The sequence below is a fragment of the Sciurus vulgaris genome (genome assembly GCF_902686455.1).
Source record: "Sciurus vulgaris genome assembly, chromosome: 1".
NCBI classification, from domain to species: Eukaryota; Metazoa; Chordata; class Mammalia; order Rodentia; family Sciuridae; genus Sciurus; species Sciurus vulgaris.
Genome location: NC_136461.1, coordinates 119,441,278 through 119,462,692, shown reverse-complemented (window position 1 = coordinate 119,462,692; position 21,415 = coordinate 119,441,278). Strand labels below are relative to the sequence as shown.

At 36.6% G+C, this 21,415-nt stretch overlaps 1 protein-coding gene across 2 annotated transcripts in view; it reads right to left on the bottom strand.

Annotated features, from left to right (window-relative positions):
• The window catches only part of LOC306638875 (T-cell surface glycoprotein CD1b-like), a gene marked incomplete at its 5' end in the record, with an annotated part of 51,773 nt that extends 36,764 nt beyond the window's left edge, over positions 1 to 15,009 (bottom strand). The window contains 6 exons of one of the 2 annotated variants that reach the window (XM_079102310.1): positions 8,786 to 11,129; positions 12,291 to 12,384; positions 12,665 to 12,943; positions 13,065 to 13,343; positions 14,297 to 14,563; positions 14,855 to 15,009. In XM_079102310.1, the coding sequence (XP_078958436.1) occupies positions 11,075 to 11,129; positions 12,291 to 12,384; positions 12,665 to 12,943; positions 13,065 to 13,343; positions 14,297 to 14,563; positions 14,855 to 14,963 (1,083 nt within the window). In that variant the 3' untranslated portion in view covers positions 8,786 to 11,074. Of the gene's footprint in view, positions 1 to 8,785; positions 11,130 to 12,290; positions 12,385 to 12,664; positions 12,944 to 13,064; positions 13,344 to 14,296; positions 14,564 to 14,854 lie in introns of those variants that run through there. The other variant, XM_079102309.1, reaches the window with a different exon arrangement.
• Positions 15,010 to 21,415: the final 6,406 nt, after the last annotated feature.

Here is a 21,415-nt window from a genome sequence, read left to right as displayed (position 1 = left end):
CCTGTATTAATAATAGTAAGAGTTTTTAAGTAAATGAAAGGAACAAGTTAACAAAATTTAACACTTGTATTTATTTTATATCTTTATATATTATAAATAATTCATCATAAATTCACTTTCATTTTACAAGATTTTATGCCAATAAAGGTTTTTTGTTTTCTTCTTTTTGTTCCTTTAATTTTATTTTACTGCTGGATATCACTTTCAATAAATTGACTCAATGGGAAATTCTGCCATAGTGTTCCTATATTTATTTAGTATGTGAATTTTTTCTGTCTACCCACATGGCTAAATTCTTTCAGGTTTCCAGGGTTAATTTGTTGTATTAATAAATCATATTATCTTTAAATAATAATGATTTCTCCTTTCTTTATGCCCTTTATTATTATTTACTGACTGACAAGAACACTCCTATTTTCTTCCGTTAATCTTCATTTTAATAGTTAAGAATATTTACCATAATTTAGGTAAAGATATATAAGGAATATTCCTTTTATTCCAGAGAATTAAAGGAAGTTTCTCCATTAATAGGTTATTTCTATTGAGGACTTTATAAGTTATGTATGGAAATAATCAGATGGTTTATTTCTTCCTTTTAATTCTTTACATAGGCAACTATGTTAATGGATTTTTCTAATGTTCAATTATTCTTGCATATCTGCTTTTTACCAGAAGTATATGATACATCTGAATTTAATATACATAAATTCATAAATGAAATTAGATAATAGCTATTGGGTGTCAGATTTATTTGTTTGCTTGATCTTTATTTCTGTGCTTTGCTTATCTTCCAGTAGTTTTGTCAGGTTTTTGAATTTTCGTGTGAGATTGATTCTTGTCTCATACAGTGACTTCAACTATAGCATTCAACTCTCTGAAACTGTCCATCACAGAAGAACCTAGGATCTTTTGAATTAGTTATAACATTGACTTCAGGATCAATTTTTCGTAAACTACTATATTTAGGTTTCTTTCCTTCTTTGGGTATCATTTTCATCATTTTTAATTTTCAATAAAAATTTCATCTCATTTTGATTTCAAGTCACCAACATAAAGCTGTACAAAGTTATTTCATACATTACTCATTGCTGCATCCATTAAAAGTCACTTTTAAAATCTCAATGTATGAGCATTATATTTATCCATCCTTCTACAGTTTACGTTCATATTTTATTAACTTTTTTAAAAAATACAATTTATTTTACTGTATTTTATTGTAGAATAAAATTGTTTTTGAAGAATGAAATTGTGGCATTTGCGGGTAAATGGATGGAACTGGAGAAAATCGTGCTAAGTGAAACAAGCCAGTCCCCAAAATCCAAAGGCAAAATGTTCTCTCTGATATATGTATGCTAACCCATAACAAGGGAGAGAACGATTAGAAATTCATTGGACTAGACAAAGGGGAATGAAGGGAAGGGAGGGAGGATGGGAATAGGAAAGACAGTAGAATGAAACGGGCATATCTTTCCTATCCTTATAATATTGAATACATGACCAGTATACCTTCGCATCATATACAACCACAATAATGGAATCATAATTGGAACAAGTTATACTTTATATATATATATATATTATATGTCAAAATATACTCTACTGTCATGTGTATATAAAAAGAATAAGTTAAATAAATAAATACAACTTATGATAATTTGGTAGCTTCTGTTATATGATTAACTTTAATATCCATTCAAGTAATACTGCATTTATACTTGTTTTCTTTCTTCTATGATTTTTAATCTACTCCATGTTTCTTTTACTTTTGTTGAGGTGAGTGTCCAGATTATTTATGTGCAACATTTCTCATTTCCTACAAATTATTTTAAAATTTTAAATTGCTATCCAACTCTACCTTGATTGTATAAAACCATTATAATCTGTAGACATGACTAGATATTCAAGAGAATATATATACTAAACTACAAAAATGCAACATAGTAAAAATATTGAAATGACATAAACAAAACATCAACGCTACAAATAACTATAGTGATTTAAAAAATTAAGATCACTTACAAAATAAAACAAAAAAACTACAAGAAATTGTACTGTCATATGGGAGAAGATAGCCACCACTTGCTAGTTTTCAATTTTGAGGTTATAGAATTCACACTTTTATGCCAAGAACTAAGCAAAATAGAAAGAAATAATCTCTGCTAACAAACCAACAATAATTAACAAAATCATTGATGAGGTTTCTTCTTAACTAAAATCATGCAGAAGATAAATTCCAAAAGGAAAAATGTCTAACATTAACTTTCACTTTTGGAACATTACATGGTACAATTATTTCTTCCTTGTTTGGCCATATTGCATCATTGCCTACCCACATTTTTTATAACTATACTAGTGCGGAACAGAACATTTTCAAAACAAAATTCCCCCTCCTACCTATTCTTTGGGCCCTCCCAGTCTCCTTCACAGATCCCCTTGTGTTCCCCAAACTGGAAAATTCTCTAGAACCACATTTCAAGATGTGGCTTTGGACAGATCACTCTTCCTAAGTAAGGAAATAATGGAGGAAAAATCACTTACAATTGATTTAAAATAGTATATTTTAGTACATTTGTAAGAATGTAAGAAAATATTCTTTCTGATACTAACTTCTTCATGCAATTCTACTAAGATTTTTGTTTCTCTTTTGTCTTATTCCCATGAAAGATGAATATTTCTTAGGTACTTCTTTTCTGGTTTGTGTCTAGTTACATCCCTTTAATATTTATGCATATGTATTTTTTTTCCTTTTCAGCTTTAATGAGGTACATTTGGCAAATAAAATCAAATATAATTAATGTATACAGCATAATGTTTTGATATATGTATACACTATGAAATGATCACCACAACCACAGTAACTGACATTTCCAACACCTAACAGCTATCTATTATTCTTTTTTTTTGGAGATGAGAACATTTAAAATTTGCTGTATTAGTAAAGTTTAAGATATAGCATTGTCAATTATGCCAAACATTAGATACCCAGAACTTACCTTACATAACCAACATTTCTTAATCTTCACCTTCCCCCAACCCCTGGAATCCACCATGTTTCCTTGAGTTGGGCATTTTAGATTCCACATATAAGTGGGATCATGCAGTATTTTTGTGTTTCTGGATTGTTTCACTTTGCTTAATGCCCTTAAGGTTCATCTGAGTTGGTATAAATGGCACGATTTTCTTCTTTCTTAAGGCTGAAAAATATTCCATTCTATACAAGGGCATTAGGTATTTATGTATGTATAGCTCTCACACTTTCTATTTGTCCATTATTGAATGTTAAAACTACTTTTTAATCTTGACTTTTGTGAATAATCCAACAATGAGCATCAGAGTGCTGATATGTCTTTGAGATAGTGATTTTATTTCCTTCAGATATATATTCAGAAGTGGCACTTCTATTTTTACTTCTTTGAGAAAACTTCATACTGTTTTCCATAATGGTTGTACTAATTTACATTCTTAACAACAATGTACAAGTTTTCTCTCTTCCCCTCATAACCAACATCTTTATCTTTTTTGTCTTCTTGAAAATAGTGTTTGTTTTTTTCAGTACTAGGTATTGAGCCCCTGGGTGTGATACCACTGAGCTGCATCCTCACCCCATTTTTATTTTGTATTTGAGATCTCACTAATTTAAAACTGGCCTTCAACTTGCAATCCTTCTGTCTCAGACTCCTGAGACACTAGGATTACAGGAGTATCCCACCTTGCCAGGCTGATAATAGTCATCCTATTGGGCAGGGATGATATCTCATTAAATAAACAAATTCAGTGAGGATGCAGGATACAAAATCAGCATACAAAAATCAGTACTGTTTCTATATATAAAGAATGCACTATCCAAATAGGAAATTGAGAGAACAACTCCATTTATAGCCCCAACAAAAGTAACAAAATACCTAGGAATAAACTTAACTAAAGAAGGAGGACTGAAAATTATCAAACTTTGATGAAAACAATTCAGATGGACAATTGAAACAGCATCCCATGTTCATAAACTGAAAGAATTAATTTTGTTAAAATGTCCATGCTTTCCTAAGTGATCTACAGATTTAATGTAATAGAGAAACCAATAATGAGTTCACATATTTATGATTAGCTGATTTTTGACAAGAGTGCCAAAAATTTGCAATGGGAAAAGAGAATCATCTCCTCAACAAATGGTAATCAGAACACTGCACCTCTGTATGCAAAAGAAATAAATTCATCTCTTATTTCACACTAGATAAAAATGTCAATTCAAAATGGATTGAAGACTTAAGTGGAAAAACTAAAACAACAAAACTACCAGAATTAAACTTAGGGAAGAAATCTTTTACCAGTTACTGTTGAAAAGTACTGTCTTATGGTAGTGCTGTCTCATAGATCTACTTACATGATTGAAATGTCCTGTTCTGTGATGACCAGTACAGAATTGAATTGAATTGAATTGAACTGAAGTAAATTTAGGAAAAATACGTTTTCAGCATTTAAGCTCAAAATGGTAACTTTTTTTTTTTATTGTAAACAAATGGGATACATGTTGTTTGTACGTGGAGTAAAGGCATACCATTTGTGTAATCATAAATTTACATAGGGTAATATTGTTTGATTCATTCTGTTATTTTTAACCTTCCCCCCCACCCCTCCTACCCCTCTTTTCCCTCTGTTCAGTCCTTCCTTTCTACATTCTTGCCCCCCTCCCTAACCCTAATCCTAACACTAACCCCTCCCACCCCGCATTATGTGTCATCATCCGCTTATCAGTGAAATCATTCATCCTTTAGTTTTTTGAGATTGACTTATCTCACTTAGCATGATATTCTCCAATTTCATCCATTTGCATGCAAATGCCATAATTTTATCATTCTTTATGGCTGAGTAATATTCCATTGTATATATATGCCACAGTTTCTTTATCCATTCATCAATTGAAGGGCATCTAGGTTGGTTCCACAATCTGGCTATTGTGAATTGAGCAGCTATGAACATTGATGTGGCTGTATCTCTGTAGTATGCTGATTTTAGTCCTTTGGGTATAGGCCAAGGAGTGGGATAGCTGGGTCAAATGGTGGTTCCATTCCAAGTTTTCTGGGGAATCTCCATACTGCTTTCCAGAGTGGCTGCACTAATTTGCAGCCCCACCAGCAATGTATGAGTGTACCTTTTTCCCCAACATCCTCGCCAACACCTGTTGTTGCTTGTGTCCTTGATAATCGCCATTCTAATTGGGGTGATGGAATTTTAGGGTAGTTTTGATTTGCATTTCTCTTATTACTAGAGATGTTGAACATTTTTTCAAAGATCTGTTGATTGCTTGTAGATCTTCTTCTGTAAAATGTCTGTTCATTTCCTTAGCCCATTTGTTGATTGGATTATTTGTATTCTTGGTGTAGAGTTTTTTGAGTTCTTTATAGATTCTGGAAATTAGTGCTCTATCCGAAGTATGAGTGGCAAAGATTTTCTTCCACTCTGTAGGCTCTCTCTTCACATTACTGATAGTTTCCTTTGCTGAGAGAAAGCTTTTTAGTTTGAATCTATCCCAGTTGTTGATTCTTGCTTTTATTTCTTGTGCTATGGGAGTCCTGTTAAGGAAGTCTGATCCTAAGCTGACATGTTGAAGATTTGGACCTACTTTTTCTTCTATAAGACGAAGGGTCTTTTGCATTTTTATCCACATTGTCTTGGTTTATTATGATGCATATGCATCTGACCCACAAAGCAGCCAGGCCATCCCCTTATGTATAAATCTTCAAGATAGACACTGCTCAAGGAGGGGACCCAACACACCTGCACAGACTGCTTCATCTGAGAACTCTGAAGGGTCCATCACAATATCCTACTTTTCCATCCACACTACCTGCCCTGTGACACTTTATATTCAATGACTAAAGATTATAGTTCCTTTATTCCTTGCACTATTAGTGAAGTATACTAGAGGATGCAGTTGCTATCACATAAAACTGGCTTTTCATTACCATGAGTGACATTGCTCCAGTCAATTGTGCCAAGACAGGTGGCACAATTCAAAAGGTTCATGAAGCTACCCAGTGTGAAATATTTCAGTGACAGATTTACTACTGAATTTCAGCTTTTAAATTTCTCATACCTGGTTAATTGAACATGATGTACTTCTCTTTGTGGTTTAAATTTTCCTTTCTATTTCTTCCACTCCAGGGTTTTTATTTGCATTGTTCTGAATTTATATCTTAGAATACATCTCTGTAGCCTAAGTGCTGCTTCATGTGGCATGTAAGTGTGTTGGTCACATTATCAGTTAATATACATTAGAAATTCCTGACCTGAGATCTCTCTCTCTCTGTCTCTATATCTCTCTTCACTTTCTTCTCTCTTCTCTCCCCCCTCTCTTTTGTTTAGACTTACTACTTTTTAATTTCTTTAAATTTTAGACTGATTTTAGATTTCAAGAAATGGCATAAAGAGAATATATAGATTTGCCCTATACCTCTCACCAAGTTTCTGCTAAGATTATATCTCCAGTAACTGGTAAATCTGTTAAAACTAAGACATTAACATTAGCATCTGCTCAAAGTTTCCATTCAAGATCTCATACTACATTTAGTTTGTTTCTCTTTAGTTTTCTCTGATCTGAGTTTCTCCTCTTCAGTTTTCAGGACCTTGATAATTGCAAACAGTATTGGTCAGATGTTGTATAATGTCCATCGTTTTAGGTTAGTCTGATGTTTCTTTCACAATTGTCTTGGGGTGTGGAATGGAAGGGAGAATACCATATGCCTACTCTCTCATCTGTCACCTCATAAGCCCGTGACACCCATAAGACTTATCACTGGTGATGTTAAACTTGATCACTTGGTGAAGGTTCTAGATGCTAGGTTTATTCGCTATAAAGTTGTTATTTTTCCCTTTCCGTATTCTTCTTGATGGAAGTGGACACAAAAGCCAGCCCACATTAAACTTCATGTCCTGGGTTAGGGAGTATTCACATATAATATTTGGATTTCTGTAATAAGATTATAGTCTTCTTTTCTAATTATTAATGTATTCATAATTTATTTGTATTTGGGAGGACTAATGTGTATTTATTTTCTACTTTGGATTTTTCCTGGGTTTTATGAAATCTGTAAGTTACCTTTTCACCTTGCCCTATCAGTGACATCTCCAGGTTCTGTTTATCCATTTCCCTAACTTTCTCATGCACACTCCTTCCCCAAGTCTTGACCTGACTTCAAGCTCTACAGGCACTTCTATCCCTGTTTTAATATATGTGAGAAACTTTCTACAGGAATTAAAATAATATTAACTAAGTCATCTTGTCTATGTAGGTATAACTAGGACGGGAAGCCCAATTCCATGATTTTTTGCATCCACATCTGTGAAATGAAAACTTCACAGAGTCATTGTGATGATCAAGTGAGAAAATCAGTAAAAATCACAGAAAAAAAAAAAACATTTAATAAACACGAGCTCCTATATCACTAGAACTGCTACTATTCATCACAGATGAGATCAATAACTTGAGGAAACAATGATGTCAGCCTTGTAATATGTAATGTACCTGAAGGTGCTGATGTCATGCACTGATCAGTTTCATCAGCTTTTTGATGACTAAGTCTTTAAACTTTCAAAGTCTGGATCCTAACAAATTTTAGTTTTTGCAGGGTAACCCGCCAAATTTTACAAAAGTATTTTGTTTGAATTACATAACAGTTGTATTAATTATGGAGTACAATGAATCATTTCAATACATAAATGCATTTTGGAATTTTAAAATTACATTAATTAATTTGTTGATGGGCTGGGGTTGTAGCTCAATGGTGGAGCACTTGCTAATGAAGTACTGGGTTTGATCCTCAGCACCACATAAAAATAAATAAATAAAATAAAGGTATTGTATCAATCTACAATTAAAAATATTTTAAAAAGAAAAAAATTAATACATTTGTAATATATCCATTGCCTCACTCACATATGTGTAGGTTTTTTTTTTTTTTTTTTCCTTGATTTTTCTGTTCCCCATTGGGGATTGAACCCAGGGACATTTTTTTAGCCCTATGTTATTGACTTACAATAACACTTAAAATTTCGCATTTGGCCATGGTGATTAATATTATTTAGTGAAAACAATCTTGCTGAGTACAACTAGTAAAGATAGACTTTGAAAACTACAGTCTATTTAGAAATATCTGAGAGTCATCAAGACAGTGAGGTCCATGACCTAGGAAAGAAAAGGAGAGAAGTCCCGAGAGGTAAGCCTGGCATCTGGAATCACATTTCTTCATCTAAGGTGTCCAGATGCATAGCTCAGAGGGGAGAGACTGAGCAGAACATTCCACAGAGCCAGGGGGCCCAGGAGATAAACACTAGAATTTGGAGCCTATGTCTTGGAAGACACACAGTGGTAAATACCTCCAGTATGAGGTTGCATTCTCATACTGGATGTTTTAGACCCTAAAAACCTTACATCCTCAATCCCTATGCTCTAGGACTAAAGTGAATCATGAGTAGGAAAAATAAATACAGCAGACCTAATAAGTGATTAAAATCCAAATTTGAATAATTTCACTTCCTGATCTGATAAAACGCAACAAACATTGCGAGTCTCAAACCCCATAAGTATGAATAATTGAAAGGACAAATAAATCAAAATAAATATTTACTGTTTGCTGTATTTAAAATTTATTTATATTTTTAAATTCATGTACAACAAAAATTTGAATATCTAGTAACCATAACACATAGTCAGATGAAGGATAAATGGAATTAAATTGTTCTGTCATGAGCTAACAGGAAGTCAAGGAGCACTAGAATATTAATTTCTATTAAAATTTAATGTGTAGGATTATGTAAAACTTGCTAAGATGATCAATTAAAAAATGTTAAAAGATCATAAAATCAATAAACCAAGAAATGAGAAAATGCTGTAGTTGAAAATAATTAATCCAGTTGGGTATGTTGGAATACACCTGTAATCCCAGAGGTTGGGGGTCTGAGGCAGGAGGAACTCAATTTCAAAGCCAGCCTCAGCAATTTAGCAAGGCCCATAAGCAACTCAGCTCTCTAATAAAATACACAATAAGGGGCTGGGGATGTGGTTCAGTAGTTAAGTACCCCTGGGTTTAATTCCCAGTACCAAAAAAAAAAAAAAACAAAAGTTAAACCAAAATAGGCAGAACACAAGGGAGGGAGAAAAGGAACAGAAAAAGAGGGAAACAATCACAAAATGGTAGGTGGTAAGATAGTTAGTTTATTTATTTATACATGATGGGAATTGAACCCAAGGGCACTTAACCACTGACTCACATCCTTAGCCCCCTTATTTATTTATTTATTTATTTATTTATTTACTTGTTTAGACAGAGTCTCACTTTCACCAAGTTGCTTAAGTCCTTGCTAAGTTTCTGAGTCTGGTCTTGATCTTGCAATCATCCTGCCTCAGCCCCCTAGTCACTGTGACTACATGCGTGCAACCCCTTTAGACCAGAGTAGATAGTATATTTAAAATCAAATATATCAGTTCATGAATAGCCTAGATAATTAAAAGTCCAAAATTGTCAAAGTGACTAGAAAGCAATATACCTACATTAAACACATAATGAGAGTGAGATATATGCACAGTGAAATGTCACACATGTTATTAAACCAAAGATTTAGAAATTAAAGAGATGGAAAAATATATTCTACAAAAACACTAGGAACCTGGTATGGCAATACTAATTTTGGATAGTCATCTTATAGGCAAACAAACATTATTACACATGAACCAATAAATTCATCACAAGGAACATAGAACATTTCTAACATGTGGGCATGTGATGATGCATTCTCTAAGTTATAATGGAAAAATATGGTACATAAAGAGATATTTAAAATGCTCAATTTGGTGCAGAATTTTTGATATACTTCTGTGGACAACAAAAAATCACTAAGATTTAAACATTTTAATAAACAGGACCTAATGACACATTTAGAATTCAAAATTTTTAAAACAGAAAAATATACATTCTTGCATCAAAATCACAAGGCCCTGGGTTCAATCTCCAGCACCACAAAAAAAAAAAAAAATAAAATCAAGAAACAAACAACAAAAAAAATTCTTTTCAAGTAAATATGGAACATTCATTGTCAAAACAATGTTTGTGAAGCAACTTAAACTTCTGATATCTAAAAGCATTCGAAATGTTTCCACAACACAATCAAATTAAGTTAAAAACTAATGATTAAAAATGCAACCAGAAAATTCCCCCATCTAGAAATTCGGAAATACACATTTTGAATACCTAATGTGTCCAAAAGCAGACATTAGAAGACACTTGGAACTGACAAAGGTAGCACAGCACATGAAACTTTCCGATTTGCACTAAAGCCTTGCTTCAAGGAAATCTTTAGCATTAAAGCTCATATGAGAAAATAAAGGCTGAAAATAAGTAACTTAAGCAAGAGCATCAAGAAATTAGAAAAAAAAAAAAAAATACGAAAGCACATTAAACCCAAGGAACGTAGGAGAACGAAAATAACAAAGAAAATGATGAGATCATAGAAACAACCAACGATGCCGAAAGTTAGTTCTGTGAAAACTTTATGAGTTGATACACCCTTGTTCAGAATAAGAGAAAAAAAGAACAACAGTTACAGTTAGCTGGGAGTGTGACTCAGCAGTGGGTGCTTGCCCAGCGTGCACAAGGCTCTGAGTAGTTCAATTTCCAGAACCACAAACACACACACACACACACACACACACACATACAAATAGAGAATGAGAAAAAAAACTTCAATACCAGATAAAGGGTAAATAATTATTAATACAGTAATAATAAAAAGAGATGAACAAGCTGTTAGCAATAAATTAGGCACACTGAATAACTTGTACAAAATACTTGAAAAACACAATTTACCAAACTTACATAATTACAAGAAGTGTGAAATATATACCTAATAAATGATGAAATCTACCATTGATACCATCTTAAAATAGACAGTTTTGATTATTTTCAATTGTGATTATCTTTGAAGCTACAAGAACTATTATTTGTTTAAAATCAATGATTACTGGATGAAATATCACCAGACTGACTGCTGAGCTAACATCTGAAGTTTCTGACTTCTCAGGACTTTATTCCAAATGGGAGAGAAGACATGATGAGGGTTGACAGATTTCCTGGTAAGACCTGTCAAAAGAATGACCAAAAACTAGCTTTACATAAGTTATGGACATAGCCACATTCATTGTTCAAAATGACAGTTATTTTTTTTTTAAATTAAAACTTAAAATTTTATTTCAGAACATACGATGAATGTAAATGAAAATTGCAGATCTGAGAGCAGATTATTTGCAATGCATGCACAGCCAATGGTTTTTAACTAGAATATACAAAGAACTGCAAATCAATTTTTAAAAAGAAATAATTATATTTACTAAATAATATTATATTTTATTCACCCAGGGCTTCTCTAAATACCTGAATCAGAAGAAAATAATTTTTAGACTTTTAAATCCAGTAAAGATGTTTCTTAAACATCAGTTAATGTTAGTATCCAATTTTTAGAAACATTAAGAATCAATCTGACTGATAGAATATGGAAACTGAGTATCTTTTTATTGTGTTCAAATGTGAGAAAAATGTTTATTTTTATTGAAACAGACATACATCCTTCCTGCCAGAAGATTTATTGGGGACATAAACATATCTTACATATGTTGTGGCTAACTTAATTGAAAATGACAGTTATTTTTATATTGTTATTCACAAGAACAAAATGTGGAAGTAGTCCAACTATAAATAAATGGATAAACAAAATGTGGATTATTATACACACAATGAGATATCATTTCCTTCCTCAAGAAGGGAGGACACTCGACACCTACCACAGCATGGGTGAAACTTGAGGACATATTGCTAAGTGAAATGGACCAGGCACAAAAAGACAAGTATTGCAGGAAGCTGTGTACATGAGGCACAGAGAAAATACAGACTCACAGAGACAGAAGGTAGACTGGTTGCAGGGCTTTGAGAAGGGAGGGAATAGTGAGTTTTTGTTTTTTTGTTGATATTGTTTTGAAGAGAAGTGAGTTTCCATTTTGCAGGAGGAAAAGATCCTGGAGATGGCTACTGGTAATTGTGCAAGTGGACTTAAAAAAATGGTAGGGATGGTAAGTTTTATGTTATGTGAATATTACTACTTTTTTTTTAACTAGCTCCACACAGAAGATGAGAGGTAAGAGGAAAGTTCTGACAGAAAGATGGAGGCAAATGTGCTCTATATAGAGTAAATGGTGGAAAGAATGAGAGGGTGCAGGGAAAAGAAAAATGAAGAAAATAAAAACTTACCAACGCCGCAAAAACCATAATACAAGACCTGATGAAATGATCAAACAGAGCACTATAACTGCCAAAATGATCACAACAATGGATATGGAGCGTCCTGCCAGTTGAGAGAGGATATGGGATGTTAATTCAAAAGTCAGAACATCATCTCCTGGTTTTCCTTCACCCAACTACAGCTACCATGTACTTCTTCTCTGCATGTTCTTACCTCCTCCTCCTACTCCTACTCCTCTTCTCCCTCCCTTTCTATACCTCTTTCTCTTTCTCTTCTTCTTCCTCTCCCCCTCCCTCCCCATCACACCATCTTTCTCTACTGTCCCTCTATTCTTGAGAACCATCTCCCCTTATCTCCCATCTGGGACCCAACCCTTTCTCACCCCAATAGAGGATGAGGTCCTGCCCTCCTAGGCTGCTGTGCTTCACTCTGCAGGCCAGGCCAGCTGCCTCCCCAGCTGCCACATCCAGGGTTGCTTGGAGATACCACGTCCCATCAGCATTGGGCAGGAAGTCACCTCGCTGAGTGTCCTGCTGCTCCTGCTCACCCCGCATCCACATCACCCACATGGGCTTTGGGTAGAATCCAGACACATGACACACCAGCAGCAGACGGCCAGGCCCAGGACTGGAACCACTGGACAGCCAGGCCTTAGGCTTCACTGGGACAGGAAGGGGCAGGGATGGTGTCACATTATGACACTAACCCATAGCACAGTGACTGAGAAACCCACCAGTTTGAGCCTAGAAGAGGTGGTGGAAAATGAAACAAAAGAGACTAACCTTGTCTCTGCAGATCTGCCTTCCCCGCTTCCAGAACACCCAGGAGATACCGGGGGCAGGTTTCATACAGCAGCTTCTCCACAATTTGGAAGATGTCTCCATATGGTCTGAGCAGTGTGCATACTAGCTGTGCCCTGCTGCCACCTTCTGGGGCAGGCACACATGAAGAATTCCTGAAGCTCACAAAATCCTGTCCTCCTAAAGCACCCCTCAAGAAGCTCAGGATGGCTCCCCCAGAGTGCAGCTCACAGCCTGCTATGCCCTGGATCTCAAAGGGGTCTGTGCAGAAGGAAAACAGAGAAAAGTTACAATAACAACAATAAACAAGGAATAAAGAGAGGTGAGAAGCACCCAGGATTTGGGATTTGGGTGAGGATAAAAGTCTGCAATATGAAAACCTAAACATCAAAGGTCAAATGTTTTCTCTGCTCTGCAAATGCTGACCCAAAAGGGGGAAGTGGGGAATGAAGGGACTTTGGATTGTGCAGAGGGAAGTGAGGGGAAGGGAGGGGATGTGGGGATAGGAAGGATGGTGGAATCAGATGGACATTATTATCCTCTATACATGTATGATTACACTACCACTGGTGTGACTCCACATCATGTTCAGCCAGAGGAAGGAGAAGTTGTGCTCCATTTGTGTACAATGTGTCTAAATGCACTCTACTGCCAGGTATAATAATTAGAACAAATTTTATAAATTAATATAAAAGTCTGGAATATGATGAAATGAACCAAAATAGTTATACCATTTAGACATTTCCAGAAAGTAGAGCAATGGAGAGAGGGTTGCCTATCATAAATGGATCAAGAGTGTGGTAAAGTGCATGGTGGGTAAGAGGGTAAAGGTGAGGTACCGGACAAGGAAGGATGTAATGCAGTCACCAGCACAGCATTCCAGAGGGAATCAGAGGGCCATGTGGACAGAAGGCTGAAGGAATGGATAAAAGGAGGAGTCACACTTTAGGTTACTCAAGCACCTGGTAGCAAAGTAAGGATCAAGTTAAACCAGGGGCTGATCACAAAGCAGCCTTCAACTATGACAAATGCAGAAGCAGCCAGAGTTGGGGACACTTTGTGGATGCATGGAGTCACAGAGGGAGCCTACTCTACAGTAGTCTGTGCTCACATCTGGGTAAAGAAGGGGAAAGAAGAAAGGACCAGAGGGAGCATTTCTCTCACAAGAGAAAACTAGTAACTGAGAACCCCCGAGGTCTGAGGATTGGACTTACATTCCAACTGGAACTCACTGACATGGGCCTGCATTTCTCGAATGAACGAAAAGTCATAGACCCGAAATAGCTCCACCAAATCAGTTATCTCCGCATCACTGAAATTGCCCTTAGACCAGGGCTTCAGGAATATGGCGGTGCCTGTGTCACTGTTCCAACCATGAATCTGCAGATCATCCAGCCAGCCTGAGCCTCGATATCGTGTCCAGGTGCTGTTGGCAAAAGATGTGATTTGGATGATGTAGAATGAGGTCGGACGCTGGGAGGCTGTGAAAAACGGAAAGAAACATGGTGAAAAGATAGGGAGAAGCAGTAGGGAAAGAGAAATCATGCATATTGAAAAGATGCAGGAAACAAGATCCCAGGGTCTGCAGAAACATAACGCCTGACACATCTGAGAGCCTGAGGACCTCAGCTGCAGCCCCACCTCCAGCATGATGGAAGACGGCTAGAGTCAAGAGGGGCAGGTCCTCAGAGGCCAGGTGCACCTGGGCAAGTGCAGCCTGCTTTCAGGGAGGCCCTCTGCACCAGAGCAGGAGCTGGCTCAGCTAGGCTTACCTTCCTGATTGTCACCACCTGGGAAGAGGACTGCTAGCAATACAAGTAGCAGGAGCAGCATTCCACTGACAGAGGCCTTCTGACTCTCAGCTGGTGTTTGATCTCTCATTTCAGCAACACTTTCTCTCAGTACTCTGTAGTGACTTCCTCTCTTCCAACTGACAAATCTCTTCCTCATACAAATTATGTACCAGATAATTAAAGGTGCCTCCTACTGTCCTGGGGACTCATACTTCACTTCTTATTTCCCCTGAAACCCTGACTTCTAAACTTTCTCTTACCTCCCTGACTTCCTTTGTATAACCTCAAAAAAACCCCTGTGTGATTTTGAAAAAATCATTTAATCTCCCTGAACCTTATATACACGTTATTAAATAAGAGTGTAATACTAAATAATTGCTCAGTTTCCTATCTGTGAGGATTCCTTTAGTTCACCTACTCAGTTCATTCCCTTCCCTAACTCTCCTGTTTCTCTGACATTGCTGTTAACCCTTCTCAATATTCTCTGTGTCTCCCTTTTTTAACTGACCCTCACTGTTTGGTATCCTTGACCTCATATTCAAATCTGGTTCTGTCTCTGTGTGTGCATGTGTGTATGTATTCGTCTGTGTTGATATTCACCTATGTAAACTCAAAACATTTTAGACATTGCCTATATCCCAGAATCAAACATGATAAATGCTCCAATTTACAATCCAAACAAACTTATCTACTACATGCAATTTTTGAGGGTAAAAATGGCATTTGTTACTGATACTACTTTCTCCAAGTTCCCTCCTGACCTTTTGAGTAACAAACGTTCATGAGACAAGCAAAACTCTAGGATCTATGCTAGTCTCCCACTAAAGCTAACAATAACTTTTTTTGATAACATTCTATAAGCAGTAGAATCTTCCTCTTTTGCAGTAACTCACAATCTCTGTCTATATTTAACAGTTTCATATCACCATATAAGTCATTACTACAGGTAGAAATAACCAGTCACTTTTTCAACAATATATCTTACTTATTTGTTCTGAGATGTTAACTCCTATTTTCTCTTTGCAGGTCTTTGAAAAGTCTTGTCAATATGCTTAAAACATACTTCATTTAAGGATAATTTTTGGGATTTTCACCAAAAAAGGAAAAAAAAAAACAAATTTGCATATATTTTTGCATCATCTTGTAGAAATATGGTGATAAACAATTCCAAGAGTAAAGGGTTGTCTATTGCTAACTGATTTTTCTGTGCAAAATAAATCATAGAGCTTTCCCTGTTCCTGAAAATATAAGACTAACAAAAATAGAAAGAACAACTTTCATCCACAAATACCACTGCCTAATAGGAAGTCACAACTGCTTTCCAAATGTGACACTCAAATACATAACCTAATCTAATTCTCTATTTAGATAATAGACACAGACAACAGCATGGAGGTAACATCAGCTGTCTTTCATATAAGCATTATTGTTTTCTATGTAAGACTTTCATTTTGGGTAGAACACCCAGGGTTCAGCTTACTCCACATACTGCAGTTTTTCTTGCATGAGTAGAGCTTAGAAACACAGTGGTAAAACCTAAGAGGTGTGCAGACACAGGGAATAGACCCCTGCTTCTACACCACCACCATCCACTGACAGCCAAGAAGAAGCAGCAACACTTGACCCCAAGAGGATCCCTTGGGTATGAGCACTAGTGCGTGCAAGGTCTGTGCATACTCAGAGATGCACTGAGAAGCAAGAGGAACCAGAGACAGGGAGGTTCTCAGAGTTCTGTTCCCTGTATCAGGGAGCTGTTAGAATTCTCTTCATGGGCCAGCACTTGCCTGTCTAAGCCACTCTCATTCCACTGTTGCTTCACTGTGAATGTCCCAGTTTGACTTTAAACTTGGCTTGAGATACCAGGACCAGAATGATACCGGCCAAAGGAGCACTCAGCACTTCATTTTACACAGGCTACTACTGCACATGGTACATGAGGGCTCTTCTCTCCAAGAATGACCCTATTGCCAAACCAAACCCGAGTATGAACAAATATTTCAAAATTTTCACTCTTTACTCTCCTAATCAAGGGAGCCTAGGACATTGGGTAATACTTACATTAACACACACACAAAAATGTGAGAATAATAATTAAATGTGAAAAGTTATTGCTCTTTCCTCAGAATCTCCAACAATAAAGATCTTAAAATCCTGCTCTAGAAGAAGGAAAAATGCCTTGGATTCAAAGTAACTTATGCAGATCTGAAGCCAATAAAGGGCCTTCCATAGAATTTTAATGCAGATGCATAAGTGAGCTGGTATCTAATGGTGTCTGAGGTTCCCTCTCCAGACTGGGCAGTGACCATGGCATCTAAGAAAGCTAAATTAACAGCAAATGATTCAAGAGATAACATTTAAAAAAAATAGTTTATGAATTAAACCAAGTAATAATATTCAACAACATGACATGCATGCTTTCTATGCATGCTTTTAACATGTTAGTTTATGACAGGGATATTTTAGTCTCCTCATCCATTTATGTGCCAATTCATTTACTTATGAATTCAACTGAGATTTATTGAGTACCTTATATACACACCTGTACCAGTTCTGCAACACCCCTTCTGCATCTCATCTTAAACTTGGGAGTTCTCAAACTCTTTTTTTATTTCAAAAGCTCTTTGGTTTAATCTTTCAACAACTTTATTAAAGTAAAACTGATATATGAAGAACTGTACATGTTTAATGCATATAATTTGATGAGTTTAGACATAAAATTTCTCAAAAACCTCTTAGAGCTAATTGAACAAATACAGTAAAATCATAAAATGCAAAATCAATATACAATAATCAGTTACCTTTCTATATACCAATAAGAAATCAAGTGAAAAGGAAATTAAGAAAGTTATCCCATTTACAATAGCATGAAAAAGAATAAAATAATTAAGTATAAACTTAATCATTGAGGTGCAAGACTGGTACACTGAAAAATATAAGACATTGATGATGGAAATTAAAAGAGACATAGATAAGTGAAAAAAATGTCCCATGTTTCAGGATTGGAAAATCTGATATTGTTAAGATATACATACTACCCAAAGCAATTTTCAGATTTTTTTGTTAAATTGATTTTATCCCCACCAAAATTCCAATGGCATTTAAAAAATGAACTGGAATTGGAAAATATCCTAAAATTTTCCATGAAACCACAAAAGAATAACCAAAGTGCTGTGGAGAAGAAAGAATAAAATAGAGACCTCACATTTTCTGATTTCAAAATATAAAGATCCAGTAATTATAGGTACTGGATAAGTCAATGAGCCTAATTTAATCATTCTCAAATGTGTACATGCTGTACAGTTATATGATTATGTAAATGCATATAATTATTTTCAGTTGTAAATTAAAGATTAAAATTAAACAGTATGGCACTGGCATAAGAACAGATATACATATCCAAGGAACAGAAGAGTAAGTTCAGAAATAAACCTACATGTATACCATCAGCTGATCATTCACAAAAGAGTTCTTGGCTTGATGTTACCCAGCATCCAGGGATTTTACAAGTTGGAAGGAACTTAACAGGTTGTCAGTTATGGGCCCTGAATTCAGTGATAATGTACCTGCCTCCCATTTAATTGGACAGAGAGAGGTTTAAATATTTCTGACACAAACTAATTATCAAACCCAAAGTAGTCTGGACTGAAGGGCCATTGTTGCTGTTTTATAACGTGACCTCATTCTTGTAATTTACTTTCCTTTTAGCTGAATTTTATCCTTTTCAGGAGTTTACAATGAGATCCCTCTCTCTGAGTAATATGTATACTTGGATAACAGGTTACCCGGATTTCGAATTTTGGTGCTACTTTCTATTTTATAGTTTATAGAATCTACATTTGCTGATGAGGAAACTTCTGTAAATTGTTATTATTTTAAAGGCATTTTATTTTTCCTTAGTTCCCAAGACACATTTTGAAATAAATTTTATTGTGTATGTCTAAGGAATACAATGTGATATGATAGAACACATATAACAGTCAAAAGGATACTATAGTGAAGCAAATTAACATATCCATCATTTCAGTGTCCCACTTAGAAATAGCTAAAATTTACTCATTTATTATGAACCCATATACAGTACAATTTTATCATCTTTTACTCTGTGTGAGTTCATTTCAATATGTTTAGAAAATTTTATACATACTGCTTTGAGCAAAGTGTTTTCAATCTGTGTAATTGTAACTTTTTAAAATATAAATTAAAAATCACAAATATTATCTATCAAACAAATATTTTCTGCCTTCCATTCTTTTCTTATTGGATATTTATGGGTCAGATTCTGGAGCTTTACAATATAGTGTGTGTGTATATATATATATATATATATATATATATATATGCACACATATGTATAATAATTGTTTATCCATTTAAAAAAATTTTTACAGACTGCATTTTGATTCACTGTACACAAATGGGGTACATCATTTTGTTTCTATGGTTGTGCATGATGTAGATTCATACACTTTGTGTAATCATACATGTACATAGGGTAATGATGTCTGTCTCAGTCCACCATTCATACCCCCCTCCCTCTCATTTCCCTCTATGTAACCTAAAATTCCTCCATTCATTTTTAAAAATTATTTTCTCTCTATTTCTAATTGGTTCCACTTTAATACTCCTCAGTTCTCTATGTCCCTTTATTGTTACCAGGATAGAATACACCTTACCTATTGCATTTTCTTTTAATTTCAAGGGTTATATTTCCCATTCCCATGTCTTACACCAGTTATTTTTTTATATCAATTGAATTTTATTTTGTTTCCATCTACTTTTGTTCCACACATTTTCTTCTCTTACATACGAGGAAAAATATATTGCAGGTTCTATCACGTTTCCTAAAACTTAATATCTGAGAATCAGAGAAGTTAAACAAATAGAAATTGAATCTTTAATTTGAACTAATTTCATCCTATTTTTCCTTCTTCATCAAAAAACAATTACCAATCCTGTGCTTTGGCTTGGTCTCCTCCATGGCATCATTCAAAGCTGTGAGTCAGGCCCCGAGGCCTCCTCATGACAGCCTGAAGACAAAAGAGGTTCAGCAGGGGCGCCTTCCCTTCAGGCCGGGTGCTCAGGTCACGGCTTCTCTTCCGGGGCCCACTGTGACTAGCGGTCTACGGGAGTGCAGAGGGCCTGATCAAGGCGGAGCTGCCATAATGCAAGCCCCCTCTCTGAACCCCTGCCGCCCAGCTGGCAGAAACTCTGGTTGGCTTGCTTTCCAATCACTTTGGTTGTGTCGTTTTGAAAACTCCCAGCCTCCTCCCGTCTGGCCCCATCCTGAGAACTGACTGAAGCTGTGTGTTCTGGGATCAGGCCCGCTTGCATCCAAAGCCCTGGCGGCCCAGCAGGTACTGCGCCGGGGCTCGTAAGCTTCCCTGGACTTGGAGCAGGAGCAATTCCAGGGTCCGCCTGGACAGGTACGCAAGGCTGGTGCAGCAAACCATCCTGTGTTACCAGATATCCTTGCAGCTTTCTGCACAGAACCACCTCCAAGTCCCAGAGCCAGAGCAGCAGAGCTCTGGCCAGAAGGCAGCTTCAGGGACCAGGACAGGGTAGCTAGAGACTTGCCCAACCATCGTGGCCCCCTCCGGCGGGAGGCGCCTTGCAAGGCTAGCTTCTCTGAGCAGACCACCGACTTAGAGCCTTTGTACACAGAGCCAGCCACTAGTCCCAGAGCCAATGGAGAGCGCCAACCTGCAGGCAGCCTTTGGGACCAGGGCAGGGCAGCCAGAGACTTCTCCAGGCGGCCCTGGCCCCTCTGGCCACAAGCTCTTTTGACAGGGTGATCCAAGATGGCGGACTAGAGGGTGACTGCATCTCCAGTCTCCAGAACCCAGGATACAAGAAGGGGAGGCATTGAAGGACTCGGAGTAAAATAGTACCACGGGGTGAGTCTCCCCCACCGGGTGAAGCTCGGCCTGGGTGGCAGGCACGGATGGGGTGGCTTATCAGAGCAGAGCAGGGCAGCTAGAGTCTTCCCCAGGCAGCCCTAGCACTCCCTACGGTGGGCTCCTCCCACACGGCCAGCTTCTTGGAGCAGGCCCCCAGTGAGAGCCTTTGCACACAGAGCCAGCTCCAAGCCTTGGAACCAGTAGCGTGCTAGGGGGAGCTTTCTTCGGAATCACTGCAGTATCAAGTTACTCCAAGACTTCAGGCTTCAGAAGGCTGGGAGGTGATACACTGGAAATCTACAGGGACATTATAAGCCAATAGAGGAAATCTGCAATATCTCAGAGTCCCACTGATATCTGACCAGGATGAGAAAACAAGGGAAGAAAATGCCCCAAACAAACCTAGATACTATATCAATAAAACCCAATGACAGCACAGCAGAAGAAATGTCAGAAATGGAGTTCAGAATGTACATAATGAAAACAATCAGGGAAGCAAATGAGGAGATGAAAGAGCAAATGCAGGCATTGAAGGAAGAGATGAAAGAGCAAATGCAGACATTAAATGATCACACCAATCAACAGTTAAAAGAGCAAATATGGGAAGCAAGAGATCATTTCAATAAAGAGTTAGAGATACTGA